Genomic DNA, 13,333 nt, shown 5'->3' on the forward strand with positions numbered 1-13,333 from the left:
GTAGAAAGCGTACTCTGAAGCCATACCCCCTAAACAAGGGTTAGGGCTCAAAGCGACCACCCCCCCAAAAAAAGTCCTTATCGTTTATCACCCCTCCAAGAGTCCCCAAAAACTTTTGTGAAATGCCCCGCGTTTCCAGTCATAAAGGTTCTTCCACACATTATTCTCTGCCCCCTCCTTCCACTCACACCACTCGATCTAATCAGATCAGATAACCCTCTCTCTCCACCCTCACCTTTTTCTCCTCCCCTCCCCTCCCTCTTAAACCTCTCTTCACACATCACACCTCCCATACATCCCCAACCCACCAGTCTCTCAAAATGTCCGACACGCTCTCGTCGATCGCTTCCTTGAGGTCCTCCCTCACAGCCGAAAGCACCCCCCTCCCCGTCCGCTTCCGCGCCCTCTTCTCCCTCAAGCACCTAGCCGTAACCGCCCCCTCCCCCACCTCCCCCGAAGCCCTCGCCGCAATCGAAGCCATCGCCGCAGCTTTTACCTCCCCTTCCGCCCTCCTCAAGCATGAGCTCGCTTACTGCCTGGGCCAGACCCACAACCTCGCCGCAGTCCCCTACCTGACCAAAGTCCTCGAAGATCTCGCCGAAGATCCCATGTGCAGACACGAAGCAGCCGAAGCTCTCGGCGCGCTAGGCGACACCGGAAGCCTGGAGATTTTGAAAAAGTACAAACACAGACAAGGAGAGGACGTCAGTGTAAGGGAGACTTGTGAAATCGCCATTGAGAGGATAGAGTGGGAGAGTAGTGAGGAGAGAAAGAGGGAGAAGCTTAGGCAGAGGTGCGCATTTCACTCAAGAACAAGGGGGAAAAGAAAGGGCTGTTTTGAAGAGATCGCATTGCTAACTAGATTGCTACAAACAGTGACTTTGCCTCGGTCGATCCTGCCCCTCCCATGCCCCAGGGCGAAGAGACACCGAGTGTCGAGGAGCTGCGCAAGACGCTCATGGACACCACCAAGCCCCTTTTCCTCCGATATCGCGCCATGTTTGCCCTTCGCGATTTGGCGTCTCCTCCTGATCTCCCGACTGCTGTCCCGGCTGTTTTGGCATTGGCCGAAGGCTTCGCGGATAACTCTGCGCTTTTCAGACATGAAATTGCTTTTGTTTTCGGGCAGCTGTCGCATCCTGCTTCTATTCCCGCGCTGACTGGTGCATTGAGCAACACGGAGGAGGCGTCGATGGTGAGGCACGAGGCTGCCGAGGCGCTGGGCAGCTTGGGTGAGGAGCCCGGAGTGGAGGAGACGCTCAAGAAGTTCTTGCACGATAAAGAGAAGGTGGTGAGGGAGAGCTGTATTGTTGCGCTGGATATGGCCGAGTATGAGAAGAGCAATGAGGCGGAGTATGCCTTGATTCCGGAGGTCACTGCTTAAGCAAGGGATTTGAGTGGGAGGTAAATATGGATGGGTATCTTTGAGCGTTCTATTGTTGATAACAGGCGTTGGGTCATTAAAACGATGTTTGGTTTGGTTGCCTCTTGAGAAGGCGGGTTTGTTAGATGTTTCTGTGCTCGGGCATATCGTGGGTGGTTGTCGTGAATTAGGAAGGGTAGCAGCTCAGTTGTTGGTGGACCATCTGGGGGTTCAATGTTAGCAAGAACAGATAAGACAATGTCGATATCAACTGTTGCGCACTTTTCACCGCACTCGCAGTTGTAAATAATTGTTGAGCCTTCATCGGCAGATCTCTGTTGGACTTCAGAGTAGCGAATGCCGCGCCTCCCGCACTTGTGGCAGTCCATGTTGGGGTCGACTCTTTCGGTTTGTACTTCGTGTCTCTTGACGGTCTGGACTATGGAAAGCTTCTGTCGTAGGGCTGACGGGAAGTCGGAGGGCTTTGTCTTTGTTGTTACGGCCTTCCAGGCATGATCTGCATTGTGGTAGCTTGTCAGCAACAATTCGAGGGGCTGGTTGATTTATGACATGTGAAACTGACCTCTGTGTTCCGCGCCACAGCATTTGCAAATCAGAATGTTCTTTACACTGCCCTGGGAGGCAGGTAAAAGGTCACCACAGTCGGTGCAGAAGACGAGGGAGCCGATAGCAGACATGGTTGCGATGTGTGGTGTTATTTGGTGAGTTATCGGACCTCAAAAATGGCACTCCAAATTAATTCTTATCCACTGCGAGCGACTCTGCGACAAGCTTTCCCGTCAAGAGAAAAAGTTTTAGCGTCAACCAGAGATGGGGCCTCGAGACCCCTGCACCCCGCGACTGCACCTCTTTCGGCAGGCAACTCGCTGGGGCACGGACCACATGGCTCCCCAAAAGCTGCAAGGCGGCGCTGAAAGATGCTGGAGAAGCGACGGCAGGCGCGAGTGAGGCTGCACTTGGCGGTCCTTCTTTCTGGGATCCAACTCCCAATCGAGAGTGCCAGGCACGACCAGGACAGGATTATCATTTGCTTTCTGTTTGACGACCATTGTCGCGTTTTGTTGCAGTCCAGCTGTCAGGCGAGGATGAACCTCTTGCTGATTGCTGAAAAGAACCACAGCCCTCCGCGTTGAATCCCTCGACTTTCCACTTTCACGTCTTTGAACCTCCTGGAGAGAGCGCCTCGAGAGCTTGCTGCGATCGCCCCGCGAGCCATGTTCCGACACCTCTTGTCGTAATTCGACTGCAAACAGATCTGCTTTGCTCCCACCAACCATGGCGAACTCATGGTCGGGCGCCCACAATGGCCCTCCAAACAATAACAATTGGGATGGAGCTCCTCAGGCCAACCCACCACCACCTCCAGTTTCGCAACCTGCTGGCTTTGCGAGGCCATTCACACTCGCCGAAGTCTTGCCCTACACACCATTCTCGGCGATAGCTCCCTTTGACTCGAGTATGCTTTTCTCTTGACTTTACTCACTTCTATGGGATTGAACTATCATTTTCTGACGATATCCTCTCCTGAATAGGTGTGCTTCCTTCGCCATCGATAGGTTCTGCGTCGCCCGCTCCCCCAGTAACCGACCTGATACCAAGTCTCGACTTCGAATCGTTAAATCAAGAGGCTTCCACGAATACGGCCTCGAGGTTACTACAGCAGACAGTCGGCCAGGTTCAAAGGCTTCTAGAGAGAGGAAATATCCCCGAATAGTATGTTTGATACCCGGTGGAATGGCAAGATATTGAAGCTAATATTGCCGAAGCAAATTCAAGACTGGACCACGCGCGACGACTTCTCCTTCACCAGCGAAACACAGTTCTCTGGCTGCGGGACTGTCACCGTTCTCGAAAATGGTGCACGATTCAACGTCGATACCGTTTCGGTATCCGACCCCAGATACCCCCACACCCGCTGCGAATAATCATCCGAACGTCATTACCACGCCCGTTCCCACGAAACAGAAGATTTCTGCCAAGCCGGTCATTAAGAAAGAACCAGGCCAAGGAAAGAAACTGAGCAGTATTCCTGCAAACACACCGGGCCCTTCTGCGAGCCCGGCCACATCAGCGAACCAGCAGGCACATGCTGCGAACAAGGCGCGATTCGAGATTGTCTTGCCCACCAAGAAGGAGCTTGAACAGCCGGCCGGCCTTGCGAATATCAAGCCGCACCCTTCGTCTAATGTGACTCCACGCGCTCCGCCTGCGCCAGTTGCTCCCCCGACTCCGGCGTATCATCCTCAGTATCAGCCTCAGGTTCAACACTCACCTCAGGTACAGCATCAACCGCAAGTACACCAACAGCATCAGGTCCCGCAACAACATCAGGTTCAACAACAACAACAACAACAACGCAGTCAGCAACACCCACCGCAGCCTGCTCTCCCACCCCTCAGCTCTGCAGAAGCTACCGCGGCCTCAAGAACTGCCACGCCCCCAGAGCGGCCCGGATCGCAAAGCATATCCAGCTCTCAAAAGCCAGCCATTGCTATTGAGCTTCCCAAGACCAAGACTTTTGACAAGAGTGAGTTTATGGTGGTTGCAGATGAGCCTGAGGAGCCTGCCAACTTGCCATTGAAGAAGCGGAAGCACGGTGATATTGATGGTGACGACATCTATGGAGAGAGCTTGGATCTTCGCCAGAGAGCTGATGCGGCTCTTCATGACTTGAGAGTGTTTCTTCACAACGCTTTCCAGGCAGAGAACGCTGTGCTTGCCCGAAGGCAAGGAAACGACATGGTGGTTTTGGTTTCTGAGAACGAAGCTACCCTGACAGCAACCGCACAATCCAAGGCGCAGGCCCTGCTGGGCAAGACGATCACCTTGAACTGTTTCAAGAATTCGCCTCTCGAGGAGCTACTTCACCTCATTCGGCTTTCCGAAGGTGCTTTAAAGCTGGCCGAAACGCTAGACATCAAGGTTGACGAGACCTGGGTAGCTGCCGATGTGGAGCAGTGGCTAAGCCAGCTGCCCTGGTTAGAGATGGCGATTCGGGCTGGCCGCACGTCTCTGAGAATCATGTGTGGCGGCCGTCAAGAGAAGCAGCTTTACTCCCAAGACACAATAGAACACTGTCTTGACCTGTTCAAGCGTATCATTGACGGCATCGTCATTCCGATTGCCGAGTTGAGAGCCACACCAGGGGCTAACGAACTCTTCAAGACGTTGGCTCAGAACAAGAAGAAGATTGTGGCCTTGTTCAACGATTGCCAGAAGCTGTTTTCTATGATGGCGACTTTGATCTCGTCCATCGACACCTCGGACGCGGTGACAAACACGCTCGAGTTCACTGCCTCGCGGCTCATTTTTATGGAGACGGCACATGCAGAAAAGGACTCCGTCATTGACACGCAAAAGTTCGATGGACTTCGTTTAGTCGCTATGGATATGCTTTCGCAGATTTTCCTGCTGAACCCTGAACAGCGGAAGGGCATTTTCAATGAGATTTTGAGCTCGTTGGAGAAGCTGCCGCTTGGGAAGAGAGCGAGGACTTTCAAACTTGTGGATGGCACGAGTATCCAGCCAGTGTCTGCTCTCATCATGCGGTTGGTTCAGACCAGTGCTGGCAAGGTTGGCGATGCGGGTCGAGGAAAGGGGAATACTATGCCTGTCGAGGACGAGGCGGCCGAAGGCCCCAGGCGGCTGCCGCAGTCGTTTTCCATTCAGGATGAGGAGCACGGTTCCTCGCAGCATCGTATCGCCATTCAAGAGCTTGACGACGTTTCTGAGGCCTTGATCAAGACAGCCACCAACAGCGCCTCAGACGTTGTCCAGTTTATTGTGAGCCGAGCGCTCAAGTCGACCAAGTCTGGTGATACGCCGTATCGCAACCTCCTTGACATGTTTGTGGAGGACTTTGCTCTCTGTCTTGACAATCCCGACTGGCCTGCGGCGGAGCTGTTGCTTCGAATCTTTATGCATCTGATGTTTCAGCTCATCGAGAATGACAAGCAACCCGTCACTGCGAAGAACATGGCTCTGGAGCTGTTGGGAAGCATGGGTGCCGCTGTTTCCAAGCTCCGCGGGCATGTGAGGAAAGGTGTTAGCAGTCTCGACACGCAAGACAGCGACGGCCTGGGGTTGCTCCTTTCCGACTTGGCTGCTGCGGCGCTGGAGCTCAAGTCTCGCCCGGAGCAGATGGTGGCTTGGACTGGGCCATATCGTGCTACGCTTGAGCACCTCGAGAGCCGCTTCTCAGAGGATCCTCATCTGGCGAGTGCCATCTCTTTCTTGGTTTCCGACTGGGCAAGCAAGACATGCAAGACCTACGACGACTATGAAGACGATGTTGCCGAGCGTGATCATGAGCTTGGCCGACTCGCCTACAGGCTCCGGCAAATGATACACGATCGTCAGTGGCTGTCGAGGGAGTATTCTTTCAAAGACATTAGCCAGAGCTATGCGAGGCTGTCTTACTCGATCACCCTCTTGAGGTCCCCACTCTGTGAGGCCTTCAATACGATTCTGAACATTCTTCTCAACTCAATGGCTAGTGACCAGCCGACGGTACGAAGCAAGAGCTTGAAGAGTGTCAACCAGGTCCTGGAAACGGACCCGTCCATTCTGGATGGAGATTCCGTGGTGGTGCAGCTCATTCTGAGATGTTCCAACGACTCGTCGACGCAGGTGCGTGATTCGGCGCTTGGGTTGATTGGCAAGTGCATCAGCATGCGGCCGGCGTTGGAGGAGCAGATTACCCCCACGGTTGTGGAGCGATTTAATGATGCTGGGCATGGTGTTCGGAAGAGGGCCATGAAGCTTGCCAAGGATATTTACCTTCGCAACAGCAACCGGACGCTGAGGAGCACGATTGCGAATGGGCTGCTGCATCGGATTCAGGACCCGGAGGAGAGCGTTAGGGAGCTGGCCAAGCAGGTGATTGAGGAGATATGGTTTGCCCCTTTTCACAGCGGCCAGACCTCGGCCGCGTCCAAGATTTCTCTTGCGGATCATGTTTCGCTTATGGTGCAGACGGTGAACCGGGGCAATGTTGTCAGTGTGCTGGATAAGGTGCTTCAAGCACTGCTGGCGCCGAGCAACAAGACGGCGCAGGCTTCGTTGGAGGTCTGCACGAAACTGGTGGAGAGCATGTTTGACCTGGTTGACAGCTCGGATCCGGAGGACACGACCAAGCCTTCGGGAAGAGATGTCTTGCAGATTCTGATGATTTTTGCAAAGGCGGAAGCTAGTCTCTTTACGTTTGAGCAGTTGCGGCTGTTGAGGCCTTATATCAGCAGCATCCGCAGCAACGAGGACCCGGCCGTGTCCAAGGCTGTGGTGGTTATCTATCGTCGGGTGCTTCCGCAGCTGTCGAGCGCGCATTCTCAGTTCCTTACCGAGGTGCGCAGTGAGCTGATGCCTACCATGACGACAGTTTCACGGCCTCTGATGAACGAGGTCATGGCTTGCTTGTGGATCATTAGCGGGCTGCTCGACACTTCGGAACACATGGCCAGGCTTGCGGCCTCGAGTCTGAGGAATATCCAGGCGCTGCATGCAAAGAGCAAGACGCAGCCTCTGGATACCCGCACCATGCGCCAGTTTGAGCGGTACTCGCTCATTGTCGGTATGGCGGGCAAACACTTCAACCTCGACAGCCATTTGGACTTTTTCAACAAGATGTTGAAGACGAATGGCAGCTCCGTCTCAAAGTTGATGGTTGATCTGGTGGTCCCTTTTGCTGCCCCGTCGTATCATATGGACATGAGGAAGGCAGCGTTGGACTCGGTGGGGCTGGTGTGTCAGGCCTGGCCGAGGAACTACGTTTCTGCAAATGTTTACACGACGTTTCAGCACGTGTTTGACGAGCAGGTTCCGGTGCTGGAGGCGATGGTGCTGAGGTCGTTTAAGGAGTTTTTGCTGACGGAGGAGAAGAGGTCGGAGGAGGCGGCGGAGGCGCCGACGGGGATGAATGGGGGGGCGAAGCAGGAGAAGAAGAGGGAGTTGACTGTTATTGGTGGCACGAACTACGACGATGTTGCGAGTGCGACGACGCATCGATTCCTCAAGGAGATTATTCGGATTGCTACCGCCACGCAAGACAACCATGCTTTCCTTGCGGTGGAGGTTCTCGCCAGCATCAACAGGCAGGGTTTGGTACACCCCAAGGAGACGGGCGTCACATTCATTACGCTTGAAACGTCGTCCAATCCTAGGATTTCGGAGCTTGCCTTTCTGGAACATAAAGCGCTGCACGCCAAGCATGAGACGGTTGTGGAAAGGGAGTATGTCAAGGCTGTTCAGTCGGCTTTTGCGTACCAGCGGGACATTGTCAAGGATTCACGCGGTGCGATCGCCACTGGCAACGGGGTCTTTACTCCCAAGCTTCATCTCCTGATGGAGGTGCTCAAGATCAGCAAGTCAAAGAATCGGCAAAAGTTTCTGGAGAAGCTGTGCGGGCAGCTCGACTTTGATGTGGGCAAGCTGGACATGGGGGAGCGAGTGCCGAGCCATGTGGTGTATGTGAGGTTTGTGACGGAGTGTCTGGCGTACTTTGAGTACTTGACCGTGGGCGAGGTGGGGTGTGTGGTTGGGGCGCTGGAGAGGTTGGTCACCGGGACGGGGGCGGGCGTTGCGCAGGCGATTGAGATGGAGGTTTTGGGGTTTAGGGTGGATGTTCTTGAGGAGGAGCAGCAGCAACAGCAGGTCTTGGGAGAGAATGGACAGGCTGCTGGTGCTGCTGCTGGGTCGCTGTCGTCGTCGTCGGTGAATCAGTTGCAGGAGGCCCCTAGGGTGGAGCTTGAGAAGCTGAGGCGTCTTACGGCGGGGGCGGTGGTTTTGTTGGGTGTTTGGGAGGCGAGGACTTACCTCAGGAGGTTGTATGGGCTTGGGATTGGGGGGAGGAGGGAGAATAAAGTCAAGATGTTGGGGAAGGACTTGAGTAAGGCCCCTGTCAAGGCGCAGGGGGTGACGGGGGAGAAGTTGTGGGAGGAGATGGGGGTGTTGGGGGAGAGGTTGGGGAGTAGGGAGGGATGATGGGGGTTTGTAGGGGGTTTGTGGAGTTGATGAATGTTGATAAGGAGTTTTTGGTTGGGGACGAGGATGAGGAGGGGTTGATGGAAGAGGGGGGCAAGTCCGATGAGTGGTGGGGAGGATGATGAGCTGGTGGGAGAGAGGAAGAGGGGGAGGAAGAGGAAGAGTGATGCGGGTAGTCAGGGGACGCCGGGGAAGAAGAAGAGGGGTAGGAGTGGGAGTATGGGGGGGCAACCTAGGAAGAGGGGACGGCCGAAGAAGGTTGCTAGGGAGGAGGAGGAAGGGGAGGGGGAGGAGGGGGATTGGTTTTAGTTGCCATTTTTTTTTCCTTCAGAGAAAATCAACATGAACAGCAGGCGTTTTGCGGGGGGGTTGATTTCTTTGGGACGGGGAAGGGTATTGATATGATTGGCGTTTTGGGATGGGATGGGAAGGGAATGGCGGGGAGAGGAAATGGGGAAAGGGGGGGATCAAAATGGTTGCGAACATGGCTGAGGTTAACTAGCTGCATAAACTGCTTTACTTTGGGACTTTGGGTGGTTTATATTAGTTCGTTGCTAATGGATTCTGAGATGGGGGTTCAGACATCAGTTACATATGGGAGAGCAATAAATATAATTTTGGTGATTAAACGGCTTGAGTGAGGTTGCGAATGATTATGTTTGCGGTGCGAGCTGGTCTAAGTCTTGAAAGTCTCGTCACATGTTTATCACAACATGTTTATTTCTATGCTTCAGCACCCTTGTCAAGCTTTTTCTGGTATAGTATTAGCACTTTTCCTTTTCATATGATGTACCGAGGGCTTCTTTTTGACGTTCATATCGCTTAAGGGTTACCAAACGATCATGTTGTGTTGGGTCGGTCATACCTACATAGATAGGCGTCGAGGAAGATTGTATAGGTAGGCTTGTGCACCACTCCAATCAGCAGCGTACTTTTTTTGGCTTCTCAATTCCATTTATTTCGATTTATGTCTCCTTGCAGCTTCTGTCCCACTGCTGTTGTTTTCGCCTGAGGGTATTATCCATCTATCAGTCCGCATTCATCTTCCACTTCTTGCCATCCGGCCGGCCCAACCGTTCCCTGCTTCCGAAGCCTGTCCCGTATGTACAACCCCCAACCAAACTTTGTGGTATTTCCCTTTGTTTTATTATCCCCCAACCCCTTGTTATTGTTGTTGTTGTTGTTGTTATTGCCCCCTTCCTGTATGTCTGTCGGCCCATCTCATCTTTGTCAAGCCATCACCTCCCCTCCCTCCTCGGTTCAGCCTTCTCGACTGTCTTCTCCTCTTCCTTGTGAAACCCCAACCACTCCCCCAATATCCCCCCCGGTTTCGGAACCGGACACTCCCTCTCCGCCTTTAGTTCCCTCTGCCTCTCCATTCTTAGCTTTTGGAGCTCTTCTGGCGTGGTGGCGATTGCATTGTTGAATCTAGCCACCCCGTCCTCCCCCACGATTTGTTTTTTTCTTCTCTTGGTGGCGTTGGGATCGAGCTCCCCGTCGGCGAGGGTTCGTCGGGGTGCTGGACAGGGGAGGATGTGGGGGAGGGCGACGACGAGGAAGGAGGCGAGGAGGGTGGTTGCAAAGAGGGTTGATGTTGAGCGGGAGCGGGGGTGGAGGTGGGGGGGTGGCATTATTGTGGCTTTGTTGGTGGTGGAGGGGGGAACTGAGGGGATTGTTAGCTTTTCTCGAATAAGGGTAGAATGGGGGATAACATACTAACTGAGTGCGTGAGATAGGGGAGAGAAGGGATTATATCATGGCTCCAGCCCTGAAACAAATCTAACGAACGATGGGCTGGCTCTTCGGGGAGGTCGGGTCGGGTCGGGGGGGGGAGGGGGCAGGAGCTCTACTTCGAGATATGGGTGCTGGATGGATGGAGCTTGGTGGATTGATGGATTGGTGCCCCACAATGCCGTTTTCCTAGTCTTGAGCCCGAGCCCGAGCTGTCAGTCAGGCGCGCGTCACTGCACCTTTTTTTATTTTTACGCGCTAAAGCTTACCGGAGCTAGGGACGCACGGGCCAGGGTAGTTAATTGTCGGGTTTCAGCTTGGCTAACCACGACTGGGGACGTCGCCTTTTGCGCAAAACATATTTCTACAAGGGAAAATTGGGGGGAAAAGCATTCTTTCATCTGATATTTGCGGCTTCTTTATTCATTATTGCTAGAGGAGTAGCCGACACAAATCTGTTCTTGTTCAAGCCCAGCGCGGCGCAAATACAACAAGGTGTCTAGACAAGAACAACCACCAAGTTTATTTTATCGGATAGGACTTATCACCCTGCTGCTCCCCTACGCCACCACCCACATCGATCGCGACAAACTCTCTTTGCGACAAGCACACACACACACACACACACACACAATAATCCAACATCTAGATACCCGGCACCCTCCCACAGCACACACACAAACAAGGAAAATGAGTGACCTCGACAGGCAAGAACTCATACACCCGCGCGCAATCCATCATCCCCTTTCTAACCTACTCCCCCCCAAAAACAGAGCCATAGCCCAGCTCCGAGCCTGCCGCCCCATCCCCGAAAACGACGTCCGCGAGCTCTGCCACAAAGCCCGCGAGCTCCTCATCGAAGAAGGCAACGTCGTGACCGTCAACGCGCCCGTGACAATATGCGGCGACATCCACGGCCAGTTCCACGACCTGATGGAGCTCTTCCGCGTCGGCGGCGATGTCCCCGACACGAACTACCTCTTCATGGGCGACTTTGTCGACCGTGGTTTCTACTCGCTCGAGTCCTTCCTCCTCTTGCTCTGCCTCAAAGTTCGGTACCCAGACCGCATGACGCTCATTCGCGGGAACCACGAGTCTCGCCAGATTACGATGGTGTATGGGTTCTATGACGAGTGCTTGAGGAAGTATGGGAGCGCGAATGTTTGGAGGTATTGTTGTGATGTGTTTGATTACTTGGCGCTGGGGGCGATTGTGTTGGGGGCTAGTAATACTCTTTCCGAGGGGGGTGGTGGTGGTGGTGGTGGTACGGTGCCGGTGGTGGGGTCGGATGTGGAGATTGAGGTTTGTAATGCGGATCAGCAGATTATTTCGAGGTTTTTGAGGAAGGGGTCTTCTTCTTCTGCTTCTTCTTCGAGGGAGGGGAGTCAGGCGGGGGAAAGTCAGGTTGGGGAGGGCGGGAGCAGTCCTGAGAGGGGGCGGACGGAAGGGAGTCCGAATGGTGCGGCAGGGGGGCAGCCGACGACGAATGGGTTCGGGGATGGCGGTGGGCCGCCGGCGCCGACGAATACGGGACCGCCGGGGTCGGGGGCGAGCGGGGCGAGTGGGGGAAGTATTGGGAATCCGGCGGGGGCGGTGTTGTGTGTTCATGGCGGGTTGAGTCCGTTGATTGATAATGTGGACAAGATTCGGCTGCTGGACCGGAAACAGGAAGTTCCTCATGAGGGTGCGATGTGCGACTTGCTCTGGTCGGATCCGGATGAGATTGATGGGTGGGGGTTGTCGCCGAGGGGGGCTGGGTTCTTGTTTGGGGCCGATATCGTCAAGGTGTTCAACCACAGGAACGACCTGAGCTTGATTGCGAGGGCGCATCAGCTGGTTATGGAGGGGTTCAAGGAGATGTTTGATGCGAGTATCGTCACGGTGTGGTCGGCGCCCAATTACTGCTACCGATGCGGGAATGTGGCTGCGTTGCTGGAGCTGTCGGAGGATGACTCTGGGTTGGGGGTGCTGGCGAGGAGTAATGGGGATGTGAACAGGAGTGACGGGATGGGCGGGCAGGGGTCAAGAGGTGTTTTGATGGAGAATGACTTGCTGGGCTACAACAAAGCTGGGCCGGCAAGGAGGTATCGGGTTTTCCAGGCGGCGCCGCAGGATTCGAGGGGGATGCCGGCTAAGAAGCCCGTTGCCGACTACTTTTTGTGATACCGGCGGTCTTTTTTTTTTTTTTTTTTTTTTGCAAATCTGGGTTGGTGTTGAGGGATATCTGGGCCTTTTTTTTTTTTTTAAGAAGCGGTTTGATTGTTTATTGTATTTGGGCACATTGATTGTACCTATTACTTATCATGAGTTATACCCCCTATGCCCCTGGCAAAGTAAGCGGAAAATATGAATTCATCGCCATGTGTTGTCGTTGCTTTTAGTTTGAGGTTGAGCCCTTCAGTCGAGTGATAGTCTTCTCAATAGCCTCTTCATCAACGTCACAATTCCTTCCGGGAGCACATCCCAACGTCACACGGACTTGGCTGGTGTTTGCGCCGGTGATGTGGGATATTCTGCTGTTTATCAGCTTCCAATTCAGTTGGACTGGTTGGTAACTTACAAATCAGCCGCCATGGAACACTCGTTAGGCTCTGCGTCCTTCTGTTGCTCCTCACGTCTACAGGGCGTCTGGGATGGCGGCTGTTGCAGGTACTCTCTTATACCAGCCTCGCTGACCCCAACCTTGCCGAGCAACTCTCTCAGCCTCTGGTTTTCTTCCGCGACTTTTCTCGCGGCGAGCTGGATCTCTAGTGTTGCCTGCACCCCCTTTTCTTCGTGCTCCCTGATGCGGGATTCTAGGGAAGAGATGTACTCTTTTCGGCGGGCTCGGGAGAGGCGCTGGTTGGTGCGGATGCGGGAGAGGTTGGCTTGCTTTTTGGAGTCTGTGGAGGACATTTTCATGAAAAGGGAAGAGGGTGGTTACATAAGGGGCTGGAAAGGAAAGTGCAGTTTCACAGTTGTATGGTAGGTTGGCTGGGCAGCTGGGATATGAACAGTTTTGTCTGAAAAGGAGGAAGTTGAAAGAATTACGGGCCGGGATGGGTGATGCCAAGAGCGGCGAGAGGACCGGCTTGGCGGGCCGTGTGGTTCGGGCCTCCCGTATAGGGGAGGGATCCAATGCTATTATGCAGTACCTCCGGAGCAAGCGATCAATAAAACCAAGCCTCGGGGGCCGTAGCGTCAGAGTATTATCGAAAGCCTTTGAATGATTAGAAGGTGTATATATACCTCTCTCAACAT

At 54.0% G+C, this 13,333-nt stretch overlaps 6 protein-coding genes across 6 annotated transcripts; 3 read left to right on the forward strand and 3 right to left on the reverse strand.

Annotated features, from left to right (window-relative positions):
• The first annotated feature begins 107 nt into the window (after positions 1-107).
• LIA1 (deoxyhypusine hydroxylase) lies at positions 108-1,652 on the forward strand. The gene is made up of 2 exons (XM_062945586.1): positions 108-793; positions 877-1,652. Exons 1-2 carry the CDS (start codon positions 321-323, stop codon positions 1,382-1,384), a joined length of 981 nt encoding a protein of 326 aa, XP_062801584.1. The 5' UTR covers positions 108-320; the 3' UTR covers positions 1,385-1,652.
• On the reverse strand, positions 917-2,175 carry RPA12 (DNA-directed RNA polymerase I core subunit rpa12). The gene is made up of 3 exons (XM_062945587.1): positions 1,947-2,175; positions 1,646-1,880; positions 917-1,586 (listed from the first exon to the last, which is right to left on the reverse strand). Exons 1-3 carry the CDS (start codon positions 2,059-2,061, stop codon positions 1,568-1,570), a joined length of 369 nt encoding a protein of 122 aa, XP_062801585.1. The 5' UTR covers positions 2,062-2,175; the 3' UTR covers positions 917-1,567.
• A 174-nt stretch (positions 2,176-2,349) lies between these two features.
• Positions 2,350-8,362, forward strand: SCC2 (Sister chromatid cohesion protein 2; the record flags this gene model as incomplete). The annotated part of the gene is made up of 3 exons (XM_062945588.1): positions 2,350-2,840; positions 2,917-3,097; positions 3,151-8,362. The coding sequence occupies exons 1-3, from the start codon at positions 2,660-2,662 to the stop codon at positions 8,360-8,362; spliced, it is 5,574 nt and encodes a 1,857-aa protein (XP_062801586.1). The 5' UTR covers positions 2,350-2,659.
• Positions 8,363-9,600: 1,238 nt separating this feature from the next.
• On the reverse strand, positions 9,601-9,993 carry QC764_304710 (uncharacterized protein; the record flags this gene model as incomplete). The annotated part of the gene is made up of 1 exon (XM_062945589.1): positions 9,601-9,993. One exon carries the CDS (start codon positions 9,991-9,993, stop codon positions 9,601-9,603), a length of 393 nt encoding a protein of 130 aa, XP_062801587.1.
• Positions 9,994-10,783: 790 nt separating this feature from the next.
• PPH3 (phosphoprotein phosphatase PP4 catalytic subunit) lies at positions 10,784-12,256 on the forward strand (the record flags this gene model as incomplete). The annotated part of the gene is made up of 2 exons (XM_062945590.1): positions 10,784-10,800; positions 10,867-12,256. 2 exons carry the CDS (start codon positions 10,784-10,786, stop codon positions 12,254-12,256), a joined length of 1,407 nt encoding a protein of 468 aa, XP_062801588.1.
• A 76-nt stretch (positions 12,257-12,332) lies between these two features.
• Positions 12,333-13,247, reverse strand: QC764_304730 (uncharacterized protein). Its single transcript, XM_062945591.1, has 2 exons — positions 12,654-13,247; positions 12,333-12,606 (listed from the first exon to the last, which is right to left on the reverse strand). The coding sequence occupies exons 1-2, from the start codon at positions 12,992-12,994 to the stop codon at positions 12,471-12,473; spliced, it is 477 nt and encodes a 158-aa protein (XP_062801589.1). The 5' UTR covers positions 12,995-13,247; the 3' UTR covers positions 12,333-12,470.
• Positions 13,248-13,333: the final 86 nt, after the last annotated feature.

This window comes from Podospora pseudoanserina, chromosome 3, assembly GCF_035222485.1.
Source record: "Podospora pseudoanserina strain CBS 124.78 chromosome 3, whole genome shotgun sequence".
In the NCBI taxonomy this organism is placed as follows: Eukaryota; Fungi; Ascomycota; class Sordariomycetes; order Sordariales; family Podosporaceae; genus Podospora; species Podospora pseudoanserina.